The 15,659-nt window shown below is 45.1% G+C and overlaps 1 protein-coding gene across 1 annotated transcript in view; it reads right to left on the bottom strand.

The window, feature by feature from the left end:
- LOC129706504 (catenin delta-2-like) overlaps positions 1 to 15,659 on the bottom strand; it is a 1,547,539-nt gene that overhangs the window by 92,636 nt on the left and 1,439,244 nt on the right. The window contains exons 16-17 of the mRNA XM_055650854.1: positions 7,438 to 7,555; positions 2,241 to 2,426 (exon numbers count right to left, since the gene is read on the bottom strand). Coding sequence (XP_055506829.1) covers positions 2,241 to 2,426; positions 7,438 to 7,555 — 304 coding nt within the window. The remainder of the gene's footprint in view (positions 1 to 2,240; positions 2,427 to 7,437; positions 7,556 to 15,659) is intronic.

The following is a 15,659-nucleotide window of genomic DNA, read 5'->3' as shown; positions in this document are numbered from 1 at the left end:
GGTGTGGAAAAATATGAAGTAGGTATAGAAACATAGAAATTAGGTGCAGGAGTAGGCCATTCGGCCCTTCGAGCCATTCGGCCCTTCAATATGATCATGGCTGATCATCCAACTCAGTATCCCGTACCTGCCTTCTTTCCATACGCTCTGATCCCATTAGCCACAAGGGCCACATCTAACTCCCTCTTAAATATAGCCAATGAACTGGCCTCAACTACCCTCTGCGGCAGAGAGTTCCAGAGATTCATCACTCTCTGTGTGAAAAAAGTTCTTCTCATCTCGGTTTTAAAGGATTTCCCCCTTATCCTTAAGCTGTGACCCCTTGTCCTGGACTTCCCCAACATCGGGAGCAATCTTCCTGCATCTAGCCTGTCCAACCCCTTAAGAATTTTGTAAGTTTCTATAAGATCCCCTCTCAATCTCCTAAATTCTAGCGAGTATAAACCAAGTCTATCCAGTCTTTCTTCATAAGACAGTCCTGACATCCCAGGAATCAGTCTGGTGAACCTCCTCTGCACTCCCTCTATGGCAATAATGTCCTTCCTCAGATTTGGAGACCAAAACTGTACGCAATACTCCAGATGTGGTCTCACCAAGACCCTGTACAACTGCAGTAGAACCTCCCTGCTCCTATACTCAAATCCTTTTGCTATGAAATATACTCCTTTTCATTTCTGTTCTGTTTTTCTTTTGTTGTTGTTGTTGTTATTGTTTTTCCTTTCTGGCTTTCTCCTTTTTGCTACATCTTTTATGGGCTCTTTTTCTTTATCGATCCACAAACTACTAATGGTTTAACTTCTGGGGCTAACACATCACTACTTTTCTTAATTTTGTATTTTCTCTTTTTTCCTTGCTTCTGTTATTTGTCTATTAACCCGGAAGGGTTTCGGCCCGAAACGTTGCCTATTTCCTTCGCTCCATAGATGCTGCTGCACCCGCTGAGTTTCTCCAGCTTTTTTGCGTACCACCCTACAAACCTGTACGTCTTTGGAGTGTGACTTTGGAGTAACTCTATGACTATGAACTTATGAAATACCGTTGAGGCTGGTTAAATTCAAAATGAGACAGAGGTGTTAGCAGAGGTTTGTGAAGGTGGAACCAAGAGTGAGAGAATCTAGATGGATAAGTGGACCAAAGACTCAGATCAGCCGTGATCCAGCTGAACGGTGATTGAGATTTGTGGAGCTCAGGTTTGTGGACCTTCTGTAATTCACAGTAGTTGTTCAATTCCATGCTGAAAGTTACTTTTGACCTATATTCATTACCCTTCCCGGCAGCATGTTTTAGATAATCCCAATCCATTCCGTTAAAAAAAATCTACTGGTGTTTTTTGTTGTTCTTTTGCCAAAAACCCAGCAAGAAATGACTTCACTTGGAACCTTTCAGGGAGTTTTGTGTCTGTTACCAGATGTTCCATTTTGCACATGCATCGTCAAGGGGACTCCTGGCCCCCAGGATTAATAACGAGGTGATGTGACAAAGTTAAGGGGAAGGGAAACATTTATAGCTGTTATAACATTTATAACTCAACTCCACCCACAGTCTCAAACAAAAGGAAAAAAACAGCACTGAAAGCAGAAATAGATCATTTGTATCTCAACGAAAATAGACCACAGCACAGGAACGGGCCCAAACTAACCTCAACTACTTTAAACTTACATAGACTGTGGCTCCGGTTGCACAAATAGCCCTGGTTTTTGCACTAATATGGAGACCTCGTATTACAATTATAAATGATTGCATTTTAAAAATATTACATTTTATCAGTGTGTATTGCATTTATTGGCCTGTTGAGCTAATGCGAGTAAGGATTTTGTTTTTCCCTGGTTAGTACAAATGACAATTAAACACCCTTGACTTTTTTGACCGTTCATGAATTGCAAATATATTAATTGGCAGTCACACTTCCCAACGGAGCTGGGCCCATTCCCCATCAAGCACTCCCCACTCCTGTATCTGAGCTGGGCTTAATCCCATTCATGTTCTCATAGAGTCATAGAGTGATACAGTGTGGAAACAGGCCCTTCGGCCCAACTTGCTCACACTGGCCAACATATCCCAGCCACACTAGTCCCACCTGCCTGCATTTGGTCCACATCCCTCCAAAGCTGTCCTATCCATGTACCTGTATAACTGTTTCTTAAACGTTGGGATAGTCCCAGCCTCATTTACCTCCTCTGGCAACTTGTTCCATACAACCCACCACCCTTTGTGTGAATGGGCTGGGCCCAATTGATCACCTGGTTCTGGCCCTTCTTTTTCTTCTTCTTCTTGCCCCAACAACTCGAGCTCTCGCTGTCCTTGCCGTTACTGTCGCTGCAGAGCAGACCGTCAAACTCGTCCGTGCCCATCTGCTGCCCCTGGGCCGTCTCTGCTGCCAGCCGGTAAGAAAGGTTCCGCAGAATGCAGACACAGTTCTCTATCGTCTGTGGTGTGAACACAAACAATCATGTTGCGTTAGAAAATATACAGCACAGAAGGAATCTATTTCACACATGGTGGTTCTTCAAAAATGACATCCTATTCAGCAATAAATCTCTTCACTTTACATCCAATACTAGTAAAGGATAGAAATTCCGCTCGGCCAATATTCAGGGGGTTATTGAATATTAGTGTTCAAGCTGTTGGCCATGAGTCCTTAAGATGGCACCGGCTTAACGTAACACATATATTTGTAGTAAAAAGCATTAATTTCCTGCACTGGGTTAACTGGCTAAGTAATGAGCAAATGTAATAAGTTTTGAGAAATGGCATAAAAACATAGAAACAAAGAAAATAGGTGCAGGAGGAGGCCATTTGGGCCTTTGAGCCAGCACCGCCATTCATTGTGATCATGGCTGATCATCCACAATCAGAAACCCGTGCCTGCCTTCTCCCCATATCCCTTGATTCCGCTACATGTACAGAGTTTTGCTTGGATATTCACATCCAAGCATTCATCTATTCCTGCTTGAAAACTCATACATAAATAATAGGAAATGGCATTAGCGTTGTCGTTATTTTGGCAGCAAGTTCTGGCACATCCTATTCCAAACCACCACCAATTAAAATGCAACACTTTCATTCCAGCATAATGAGAGTGACATGTTAAGCATTAAATCAATTTATTTTGTTGCCACCAGTTCTTTCAATACGGGGATAAAAGATGAGGTACGCAGGTAAGCTAGCCAAGAATATAAATCAGGATAGTAAAAGCTTCTTTAGGTATGTGAAGAGGAAAAAATTAGTTAAGACCAAAGTTAGACCCTTGAAGACCGAAAAAGGTGAATTTATTATGGGGAACAGGAAATGGCAGATGAGTTGAACAGGTGTTTTGGATCTGTCTTCACTAAGGAGGACACAAACAATCTTCCTGATATACTAGTGGCCAGAGGATCTGAGTAGACAGAGGAACTGAAGGAAATCCACATTAGGCAGGAAATGATGTTGGGTAGACTGATGGGACTGAAGGCTGATAAATCCTCAGGGCCTGATGGTCTGCATCCCAGGGTACTTAAGGAAGTGGCTCTAGAAATCGTGGATGCATTGGTGATAATTTTCCAATGTTCTATAGACTCAGGATCAGCTAATGTTATCCCACTTTTTAAAAAAGGCGGGAGAGAGAAAACGGGGAATTAAAGGATGATCGAAACTCCAGTGTCAGAACGGATCAGAACACCATCGCGGCTTGGAGTTTCCTAATCGGCCACTTCCTACCAGAGACTGCGGCTTCCGAAGTCCACAGGCCGAGGTGGGCGGAGCTCCAACACTGGCGAACCCCGGCAAGGGATCGCCTCGCTCCGCGATGTTAAAGTCAGCGCCGCCCGCGGCTAGAAGCTCCGCAAACCACAGCTCCACGGTGTTAAAGTCAGCAGGCACAACACTCTGGAGCTCCAACACTGGCGGTCCCCGGCAAGGGATCACCCCGCTCCGCGATGGTAATTCAGCGCTGCGCCCGCTGCTGAAGCTCTGGGCCAGTCTCCGGTAGGAAAGGCCGCACCAATCCAGTTGGTTGGCTGCGAGGGGAAGCGAAGATGCGACACGGGGAAAAGACACATCTCCGTCCAGGTAAGTGACTGAGAAACGGTTTCCACCCTATTCACCCCCCACCCCACCCCCCACATAACACATACTGAGAAACTTTAAAACATACATTGAGACACTAAAAATAACAAAAATGGATGAAAGGACTAACAGCTGCTGGCGAGGCAGCCACTGCGGTGGTTCTACTTCTATAACTTGGGAACTTGTAATTTCATGTTTGGGTTTTGGATTGTGGGAGTGTGGAGGGTGATATTAATGGCCCTGTCCCACGGTACGTGGTCATTCCAAGAGCTCTCCCGAGTTTAAAAAAAATCAAACTCGTGGTAAGCACGGAGAATGAACGCAGCGGGTACGTCGGAGCTCGGGGATGTCTCTTAGCGCTAACGGCAGGTACTCGGGAAGACTCGCTAACGGCAGGTAAGCACGGGAAGACTCGTGAAGACTTGTCAACATGATGAAAAATGTCCACGAGAGCCCCGAGTACTGACGAGTGGCCATTACTGTAAATCTCCAAGTTCGAATCAGGGCAAACTCGGGAGAGCTCTTGGAATGAACTCGTACCGTGGGACAGGGGTTTAAAATGCTGATTTTTATATCCAGTTGTCAGATGTAGGAAATCAATATTGGTGAATCACACAGTGGATCACTTTGACAGGCAAGACCAGGCTACTTTTGGCATCATATGGAGTTCTGGATTCTCGCCAACACACACAGTGGATCACTTTGACAGGCAAGACCAGGCTACTTTTGGCATCATATGCAGTTCTGGATTCTCGCCAACACCCACAAAGCTAATAAACAAGTTATTAAACCAATGCCGTTATCAGTCTGCCGTGCCGCCAATACTGATTAGGCATTTGTGATAGACAAATTGGTTGGATTTATCTGAACGATGGCATATACTTGATAGACCAAATGGCCTCCTTTTATGGCGTAAGGAATTACAAGATACAAGAAGAAAGTATCGAATGGAAATCTGAGCAAGTTGGTGGCACACACAAACAATCCCCCCAGTCACATTCTAAAAGCAGCTACATTTGCCACTTTTCATTTCACTGCACATCTCATATGTGTATGTGACGAATAAACTTGACTTGACTTGACATGGTTACTTTTCCCGTCTCAGGTTATTTATTATTTTCTGACACTTGAGTTCATATGCAATAGGAGCCGAATTAGGCCATTCGGCCCTTCAAATCCACTCTGCCATTCAATCATGGCTGATCCAACTTTCCCTCTCAACGCCATTCTCCTGTCTTCTCCCCATAACCTTTGACACCCGTACTAATCAGGAAATGTTTGTAAGGACTCTTTGATGTGAGTTATTAGTTTTGACATCATTTGAATTGGGACCTATTGCAAACCCATACATTTTTCTCAGGCTCTTAGAAACATATAAAATAGGTGCAGGAGGCGGCCATTCGGCCCTTCGAGCCTGCACCGCCATTCATTGTGATCATGGCTGATCGTCCCCTATCAATAACCCATGCCTGCCTTCTCCCCATATCCCTTGACTCCACTAGCCCCTAGAGCTCTATCTAACGCTCTCTTCAATCCATCCAGTGACCTGGCCTCCACTGCCCTCTTCCCACTGCCCACTTACCTTCATTTCTCTTCACTTTTGGTATTCCAAAGTAGGATCGATGTCTCTCACGGTTACCCCAACATCCACAATTATTTACAGCGCAAAGATTCACCATTTTGGTGGTTTCTAACAGGTAGGAAAGTACGCATTTCGTGTATAAACAACATATACCAGAAGCTGCGATGTCCTCCAGATGGATTGAGCGACTCCATGCGTCATGCCCTTTGACCCGGTGACCTTGCGTGCAACCCCCCTATAGGCACACACAGACTCTCAGACACACACTCTCACACACACACACACACAGACTCACTCACACACACACACACACACACACACACACACACACACACACACACACACACACACACACACACACACACACTCACTCACACACACACACTCACACACACACACACACACACACACACACACTCACACACACACACACACACACACAAACTCACTCACACACACACACAGATTCACTCACACTTACAAAGCATTTCAGTGAGACACACACACATACACACACAGACTCTCTCACACACACACAGACTCACACATGGACACACACACACACACACACACATGCACACACACACACAGAGACTCACACACACACACACACACACACACACACAGATTCACACACACACCGATATTCACACACACACACACACACTACACTCACACACACACACACAGACTCACACACACACACACACAGACACACACACACACACACACACTCACACTGACACACACACACACACACACACACACACACACACACACACACACACACACACACACAGACTCACACACACACACACACACACAGACTCACACACACAGGGACTCACACACACATTGCTCTTCTTGCAGCCTGGTCTTCATGTGCATGAAGCAATAGTTCCCCCATCACGACGTCTTAGCACAAACTCACTCCTGAATCTAATGCTGTTTGATTTTAGTTCACTAGCTCCTTTTGACACAGCCAAACTTCAATTGCAGCCCCCCCATGACTTATTTGTTTCTAATGACAAGCAACACAATCACCAGTGGTCCTGATGCTCGATTGTCATTGATAATATTCAGGATACTGAGGATTGCTGGCTATTCTGCTCTACCTCTGTGTAATAAGATCAACCATGAGCTCTGGCCCTGTGCGACAATCTGATCACGGAATACTCACTGCTTCTCAGAGTGGATGGCTCAACATGCTGGGAGTCATTATTGGTCTGAAGTTCTACAAATAATAAACATGTAATAATACATCCAAAGAACATTCAGTTGCATTCGCAACACATGTAATGGAGGGAGCTTCAGATCAGAAGACACTGTCCTTAATGGGGAGCTCTTATGTTATTTTAAAATAAAACATCCAAATTGCAAGAGAAAGTACCGATTTATTGGATTGGATTCAATTTATGGTCATTGTCTCATAAGAGACAACAAAATGGATTTTCCTTGCAGTCATAAAAAAAAAAAGCACAAACACAGAAGTCCACGACACAACACAACCCCACAGTGGCACCAAAGTTAGGGAAGGAACCAAAGTCCAGCCAGCCTCCATGCCGATCTTCCCAGGTTCACCCGTCCTCTTTATTTATTTCTACAGGTGCTGCAGATGAGAAGCATTTTACGTGTGATCCTCCATAAAATTACTTTTTTTAAAAGCATTCATTTTGGGGAGCAATGATTCTAAATGATTCGCTTGGAGGTGAAATATATAAGCAACATCAAAGAGTTCATGTTTGAATTTCCACCCCAATGCATTTCCTTGTCTCACATGTTGCAAAAATATAATCTGAGATTGGGCAAACCTTGCTGTCAATCTCGCTGCTCCCCAGAGCGGACTGAATCACGAACAGCAACGCGTCTGTGAGGCCATCGCATTCTCTCATCCTTCTCCGGGCTTCTTCTCCAGCTGAGCTCACGTTCCTGTGAAGGAAACACAAATGGCAGTCAGAGACGGTGTAGGAGGGAAATGCAAATGCTGGTAGAAACCGAAGGTAGACACAAAAAGCTGGAGTAACTCAGCGGGACAGGCAGGAGAGAAGGAATGGGTGACGATTTGGGTCGCGTCTGATAATGGGTCTATACCCAAAAAAGTCAACCATTCATTCTTTCCGGAGATGCTGCCTGTCCCGCTGAGTTACCCCAGCTTTTTGTGTCCATCTTCAGTCAGCAAGTCCTGAGTTGTCGCAAAGATTTTTTCAAAACCAGACTGTAGCAGTGTCTTGGAGATTAATCTTCAGTTTAGTTTTAGTTTAGTTCAGTTTAGAGATACAGTGTGGAAACAGGTCCTTCAACCCACCAAGTCCACGGCGACCAGCAATTCCCTGAACGCTAACACTATCCTACACACTTGGGACAATTTGCAGTCTTTACCGAAACCAAATTAACGTACAAACCTGCACGTCTTTGGAGTGTGGGAGGAAACCGGAGCATCCCCGAGATAATGGATGCGGTCACAGGGAGAGCGTACAAACTCCGTACAGGCAGCACTCAAAGTCAGGATCGAACCCGGGTGGATCTCTGGCGCTGTAAGGCAGCAACTCTACCGCTGCGCTACCATCAGTTCTAATAAATATACGGTAGATGTTGGAAGATTGCAACAAAAACAGAAAAAAAGCTAGGAGTATCCGCGGGGCTAAAACAGAGTTAATGTTTCATGAATGTTGATCAGAAATATTCTAATGAAAGTTCATCGACTGGAAATGTAGTGATTTTGGTTTAAATGTGATCTCCAGTGATAGATATGAGGAGTCTGCATGTTCTCCCAATGAGCACATGGGTTTCCGCCAGAGCTCTGGTTTCCTCCCACATCCCAAAAGATCAGTGAGCGAGCTAGTAGGTTAGTTGGACACAGTAAATTTCCCCCCAGTGTATGGTAGAATCTGGAGGGAAATAATGGGAATATGGCGATCATTAAACAAATATATAGTATAAATGGGTAGTTGATAGCACGGTGCGATAAATGGCCTGGTTTTGTGCAGTAGTGGAATGAAAACATAGAAACATAGAAAATAGGTGCAGGAGTAGAGGCCATTCAGCCCTTCGAGCCTGCACCGCCATTCAATATGATCATGGCTGATCATCCGACTCAGTATCCCGTACCTGCCTTCTCTCTATACCCCCTGATCCCCTTAGCCACAAGGGCCATATCTAACTCCCTCTTAAATATAGCCAATGAACTGGCCTCAACTACCTTCTGTGGCAGAGAATTCCACAGTCACCACTCTGTGTAAAAAATGATTTTCCCATCTCGGTCCTAAAAGACTTCCCTCTTATTGAATGACGGAGTAGACTTGATGGGCCGAATGGCTTAATTCTGCTCCTATCACTTATGACCTTATGTACATTTGCTTTGTTAAAGGCACTGTGCCACTGATCTGGAATGGTTCTATGGAAGGTTCCAAACTAGTTATTTGATCACTTACGACCTCAAATGGTCATGTACTAGTTTGGTTAATCAATACTTAAAGTGTTTGTTTATCTAAAGAGCCATCTCTCATCAGAAAAGAAGTGCAAGTTGAATATTTAAGTTTTCAGAAGCTTTTAGAATAGAAATGCAAACCAGCGTGTCTCATCAGAAATGTTTGCAAATCTTGTCACTTATGGTGTACTTTTATTGTAAACATCTTTCACGCCTCAGGAGTCATTTATCATACTTAAAAACGATGTAACGTTACCACTGAAATTGCATATTTGATTATCAATCATTGTCTTGGCACCTAAAAGGTATGTAAACAAAATGTATTTTGAGTTTGGAGAGATTCTTCCATCTGTTCTCTGCTGGATATTTGCTTGTGCTCAATAGTAACATGATCTCCATCTCCCCCAATCTCCATTTACGGGGACAGTGTGGAGAGAGTGTCCAGCTTTAAGTTTCTGGGCACTCACATTTCAGACCTCACATGGTCCACCAACACCGCTGCGCTGGTCAAGAAGGCACAGCAACGACTGTTCTTCCTGAGGACATTAAAAAAGACTGGTCTGCCCCCAACAGCTGCTGACAACGTTCTACCGCTGCACCACAGAGAGCATATTAACGTATGGCATCTCTGTGTGGTATCTCAGCTGCACGGAGGCGGAGAGGAGAGCTCTTCAGCGCGTCGTCCTCAGAACGCAGAGGATTATTGGGACACAGCTACCAGCCTTGGAGGGCATCTACCACACACGGTGCCTCAGGAAGGCCGTCAGCATCCATAAAGACTCCTCACACCCTTGTAATGGACTGTTCGAACTACTTCCCTCCGGCAGACGTTACAAGGCCTTCTACACCCGTACCTCCAAACTCAGGAACAGCTTTATTCCCAGAGCTATAGTGGCTCTGAACTGGCCCTGCTGAGTGCCCCCCACCCCCCCCTGGACTGTCTCCCTCGGATGGTCACGTCACACATTGACCCGGCACAGACACATTTGCACTTTAGACTGTTTTACTGTTCTTTTTATAAATCATGTTTCTCGGGTATATACATTTTACTGGTTGTCTAAGTTATGAGATCGGATGGAAGCTGCATAACAAATCTCATTGCACATATGTGCAAGGACAATAAAAGATATTATTATTATTATTATTATTATAGATCTGTAGCTTTATGACAGTCATGACAGGCAGAATTGAAAAGGAAGGTACACAAAAATGCTGGAGAAACTCAGCGGGTGCAGCAGCATCTATGGAGCGAAGGAAATAGGTGACGTTTCGGGCCGAAACCCTTCTTCAGACTTATTCTGAAAATGATGAAAAGGAGGTGGGTATCTTTGTTAATAAAAACACGAGTAGTGAGGAATGACCCTAGCACAAAATATCAACGTATATACAGTCAGAATGGGTCCCGACCCAAAATGCCATCAATCCATATTCTTCAGAAATGCTGCCTGACCCGCAAAGTTTGTGTCTTGTTTTTTACAAACATAATCAGTTTGAGTGAAGACAAGTGAAATAAGTCAGCACGGCTCATCAACATGCCCCCAATCTATAGCTGAGCTGCAAGATTAAGATAAATAGAGAAATAATGAAAGATTAAAAAGATTCTAAGGGGGCTTTGCAGGGTTGGCGCAGATGGGATGTTTCCTTCATGGGGTTGAATACATTAAGGGCATCATTTTCCGAATAAGTGGGTTGCTTATTTAACTTGGAGATTAAGAGGACTTTCTTTTAGAGGGCTGTACGCCTTTGGATTTCTCCACCCAAAAGGAATGAGGATGATTCACTGAATCTAAATGAGGCTGAAACAGGCAGGTGTTTGAAATATAGGGGAGTCAAGAGTTATGGGGGAGAGGGAGAGAATCAGAGTTGAGGACAAGTTCAAATCATCCATGATATTTCTTGGAGTGCAGGAGGCTGATAGGTAATCTCTTAAAGGTGTATAAAATCATAGGGAATAGGCAGGGAGAGTCTTTTACCAGGGGAGAGGAATCATAAACAAAAGGGCATGTGTTTAAGGTGAGAGGGACAAGAGTTAATACGAACCTCAGGGGCAACCTTTTCACTCAGTGGGGGGGTGGGGGGGGGGGGGGGGGGGGGGGGGGGTATCGGGAGCATGCAGCCAGAGGAGGTGGTTGAGGCAGGTAATATACAGCATTTATAAGACACTAGGACAGGTATATGGTTTAGAGGGATATAAGCGAAACACAGGCAGGTGGAACTAGTTTAGCTCTTAGTCAGCCTGGAGGAGTTGGACTGCAGGGTTTGTTTCCATGCTCTATGACCCTTTGACTCTATGATGTTAGTGAATGGCGAAGCAAGCTTGAGAGACTGTCCAGTCAACCCCTGCTCCTATAGGGTGATTTCACCAAATTTCAAATGAGAGTAGATCCCCCTTCACGTGACCGAAAATTTAAACTGGAGGACATATGTCACTTCGGTACATATTAGTGAATGGAGAAACACGCATTTTCCCACCCATTAAAAACATGGAAAACGGACGATTTTTGAGCTGTTTTGAGCGATTTTGAATTATCGCGTTTGCTCGCTGAATTTCATCAAAAGTAAGGCATTATTAACTTACTTTTGATGAAATTCAGCGAGCAAACGCACTAATTCCCGATATTTTGGATCTTTAAATCTCCACGGCTAATGTCGGCTGTTCACTTCCGCTGTTTTTCCACCTTCAGTTCCCTCTTGTAATTACCTTACTTTCTATCTTTTTGTTTGCCTGAAAATTTAGGTCGCTGTGCTTCACGGTCACCCCGACTAGCACAGAAAATTTCAGCTCAAAAATCGTCCGTTTTTCATGTTTTTAACGGGTGGGAAAGTGCGTGTTTCTCCATTCACTACCATGTACCGAAGTGAGATATGTCCTCCAGTTAAAATTTTCGGTCACGTGAAGGGGGAATCTACGCTCATTTGACATTTGGTGAAATCACCCTATTCCTTATGTACACGCAGTGAAGGGTTCCCTCCGCAATGGTACAGTTTTGACTTTGCAAGGAGAGAATGAAAACACCAAGAGCCAAATCCCTGTTTAAAAGACAAAGCATTTTATCATGGATGTGCAGTCCTGTGACATTGTTGTGGCCGGCAGAGTTACTGAGCAGGGCCAATCCATATGTGAAAAATCCTCTCAAGTGACAACCCCGAGATCCAGTGAGTGAATCAATTATCCTGCAACTAGTGTTAATGGCTGTCTGTTCAAACAGATGTTGCATCCTATCAGCCGCCTACTCATACACATCGGAGCAGGGTGACAGTGTTTCCTCAGTGGAAAGCTGTTCATTACGCGAATATGATTCCGTGACAATCTGCCTAAGTGGAATTTGTCAACAATTATTAAGCTATTCCATTCTCATCATCCACGGCAGCCAGGGAACAGCCCAACTGTGCCTGGGTGGCATGTCACCTCCTCCCTGTCAGAGCGCAAGGTGGAGAAAGCCATTGCCAGGGAGGTAAGGCTGTTGTCTAATGAGCAGTGGGCCAGTGTAGGACTACAGGTCATAGCCTCAGAATTAAAGGTCAGAATTAAAGCAAGAATTTCATTGTCCTATCAGGGACACATGACAATAAATTCTCTTGAATCTTGAATGGTCTTTTAAGAAGGAGATCAGGACAAATTTCTCTAGTCAGAGGGTGGTGAATTCTTTGCCACCGAAGGCTGTGGAGGCCAAGTCAGTGTATATATTTAAGGGAGAGATAAATACATTCTTGATTAGTACAGGTGTCAGAGGTTATGGGGAGAAGGCAGGAGAATGGGGTTAGGAGGGAGAGATAGATCAGCCATGATTGAATGGTGTAGACTTGATGGGCCGAATGGCCTAATTCTACTCCTATCACTTATGACATGAGAAGTATTATCAGTCAAGGGTGCAATCCTCTGATTCCCTTACACAAACCTGCTGTTAGGTCAGAGTCCTAAAGTTATATGTGTTGGTAAACACCCCCCACTTAATATGAGATGCAATGAGATAATGATGAGTGACCGATTCTCGGGAGTTACCGCAACAACAGCTTCGTCCGCTGGACTGGAGGGTGGCAGCTTCGTCTGTCCCAGGTCACGGAGATTGAATCGGCCCATTCGCGGAGCATGGAATCGGCCGCGGGACTTACCATCACCCGGCGGGGGCCTCAACATCGAGAGCATCGATCGCCTCGACGCAGCGGGAGAACAAGCAAGGAAGAGATAAGACTTTTGGCCTTCCATCACAGTGAGGAGGTGCCTGGAGACTCACTGTGATGGATGTTTGTGTTAAGCTGTGTTCATTGTGTGTTTCATTGCTTTTTTAGTCATGACTGCAAGCTACGCAATTTTGTTCAAACTATTTGTTCAAACTATTTTTAATAATAAAGCATATTGTATTGTATTGCATGGAGTGGTAGCCACTGTACTGAGAGCTGCCAGATTAGATGGTATTTTACCCAACCTGGAATGTTGTCGAATGGGAATGGAGAGAGCAGATCACAGAATGCGAGATATCACATTGTAGCATAGCAAACCAGAAGGTGGAGGGTGAAGCTAGCAACCAATGTGAGGTGCGCATGAAACCCTCTCTCCCAATAAGCGAGTTCGGTATTCCGACTGCGCATGCCCAGGTCATAGGTCACAAGCAATAAAAATTCACGAAGGGCCATAGAGAACCCAGCAACATTTATGGCCATGACGGGACACCAACGCAGAGCCTTGGAGTTAGCGCCGCTTCTCCACGCTGGCTATGTCAGGGGTGTTGTTCCCATATGTCCAGGCAGGGCTGGTAGACTAACAGGCAGAGTTGAGCTGGATTTAGCGCTGCTTCTCCCCGCTGGCTGTGGGCACCGTTCCTGTCTGACTCCCGATGTCTCTGGCCGCCCCCGGATGGGGGGGGGGGGGGGGGGACTCCCGACTTGGGAGGGGACGGGGATGGTCCAGTGGCAGTTCGGCAGCGATTGCGGCGCCGGAAACCCGGGAACGATCCCGACTGCGGGATGAGGCGCGAGGTTTGAGTCCATGTCGTGACACGGCTGCCAAGAGTTTTTATCGCTTGTGACCTTTGACAAATTAGATTAGATTAGATTAGATTAGATCCTTTATTTGTCATTCACACCTTTCGGTCTGAACGAAATGTCGTTGCCTGCAGCCATACATATAATAATAAACAACAAAACACACAATAAACACAAATTAACATCCACCACAGTGAGTTCACCAGGCACCTCCTCACTGTGATGGAGGCAAAAATCTTTGGGTTACTGTCTCTTCCCTCCTCATTCCTCCTCTGCGCTGAGGCGATATGTTGTTACCCCACCGGGCGATGGTCAGTCCCGCGGCTCAACCGAGCTCCGCGAACGGGCCGGTTCAAGCTCCGCGGCCCGGGGTGGTCGAAGCTGCCGCCCTCCAGTCCAGCGGACACAGCTGTTGCCGCGGGAGCTCCGGAAAACAGGCACTAGCCTGTGACCTGCGATTTCCCGATGATTTCGTCCACCTCAGCGCCATCTCAGCCCCGAGTTGTGCTGCCCTCACCGGAGCACCGTCTCAGCCCCGAGTCGTGCCGCTGCCACTGGAATGCCGCCGCAGCTCGAAGACGGCCAGCCTCGCGTTGGTAAGTCCTGGCTGGCTCTGCTTCCGGAGCCTCGAATTCGGTCGCAGTTGGAGGCCGCCAGCTCCGCCATTAGGCCTCAGTTCTAAATCCCATGGTTCCTTGCATTTTTCGGAATACCGAACTCGATTATAGGTAATGGCCATAATAGGGCAGAACTTTGGCTGGGTTCTCTATGGCCCTTCATGTCCTCAGTTTCCTGGTCAGGTCAGGCAAAGCAAGGATCAATCAAAGCTCCGTTTTAATGGTTATTACAGCACCGTTTGCAACTTGATAAATATTTTCTGCCCTTAAATTTATTAAAGTAATTCTATTGAAGTTGAATTATGGGTGGAAATTTGCGATTTTATTTTCCTTACAGACCTAGGTCTGTGTAATACTTTATCAAAATGATAACAGGATAAATCATGAATGTAATCAGACCAAGTGTTGGCATTTCTGAGATGTAAACTGCTTTTCCACTCCAGAAGAATGATGTAATTGTAACTTGTGATGTACTTCTCTATTTCATGTTAGATGATGTGTTTTATAGGCCATGCAAATACAATATTGAGCTCATCTCCAGAGCATTTATGGTGATTAAAAACAGTGAAACAATATTACAAATTTATGAGGCTGACAATAATTTTAAAACATGCAAGGACTTCGTTCTGGTTTCCAGAAACTGGATTCAGATTTTAAATTTTCAGCCCGGGAACAAAAGCCAGAATATATAAATATGTCTGGAGGAAAAAATAAAACTGCATATGCTTTCTCTGCGCCAATTAACTATATTTCAGTTACTGCTTTGTACTATCAAGGGTAATAAGACTCCATCAATACTGGCTGCCAGAGTTTAACCATCTTATATGCAGCTGCCCATTCAGGGTATGGACAGTATTGATTTTGTAGGAGTAGTGAAGATTGCCACTTATCATTGTAGATTCACCTTAGGGGCTATCAGCCTTCTTCTCTTCGCCCGAATGATGGGAGCTGACAGGGGTGTCCACTTGCTTGGCTATTGCCAGAACAGTTGTATCAATAGTTTTAT

The sequence above is a fragment of the Leucoraja erinacea genome, chromosome 2, assembly GCF_028641065.1.
Source record: "Leucoraja erinacea ecotype New England chromosome 2, Leri_hhj_1, whole genome shotgun sequence".
Classification (NCBI taxonomy): domain Eukaryota; kingdom Metazoa; phylum Chordata; class Chondrichthyes; order Rajiformes; family Rajidae; genus Leucoraja; species Leucoraja erinaceus.
This window is presented reverse-complemented; position numbering and strand designations above follow the sequence as displayed.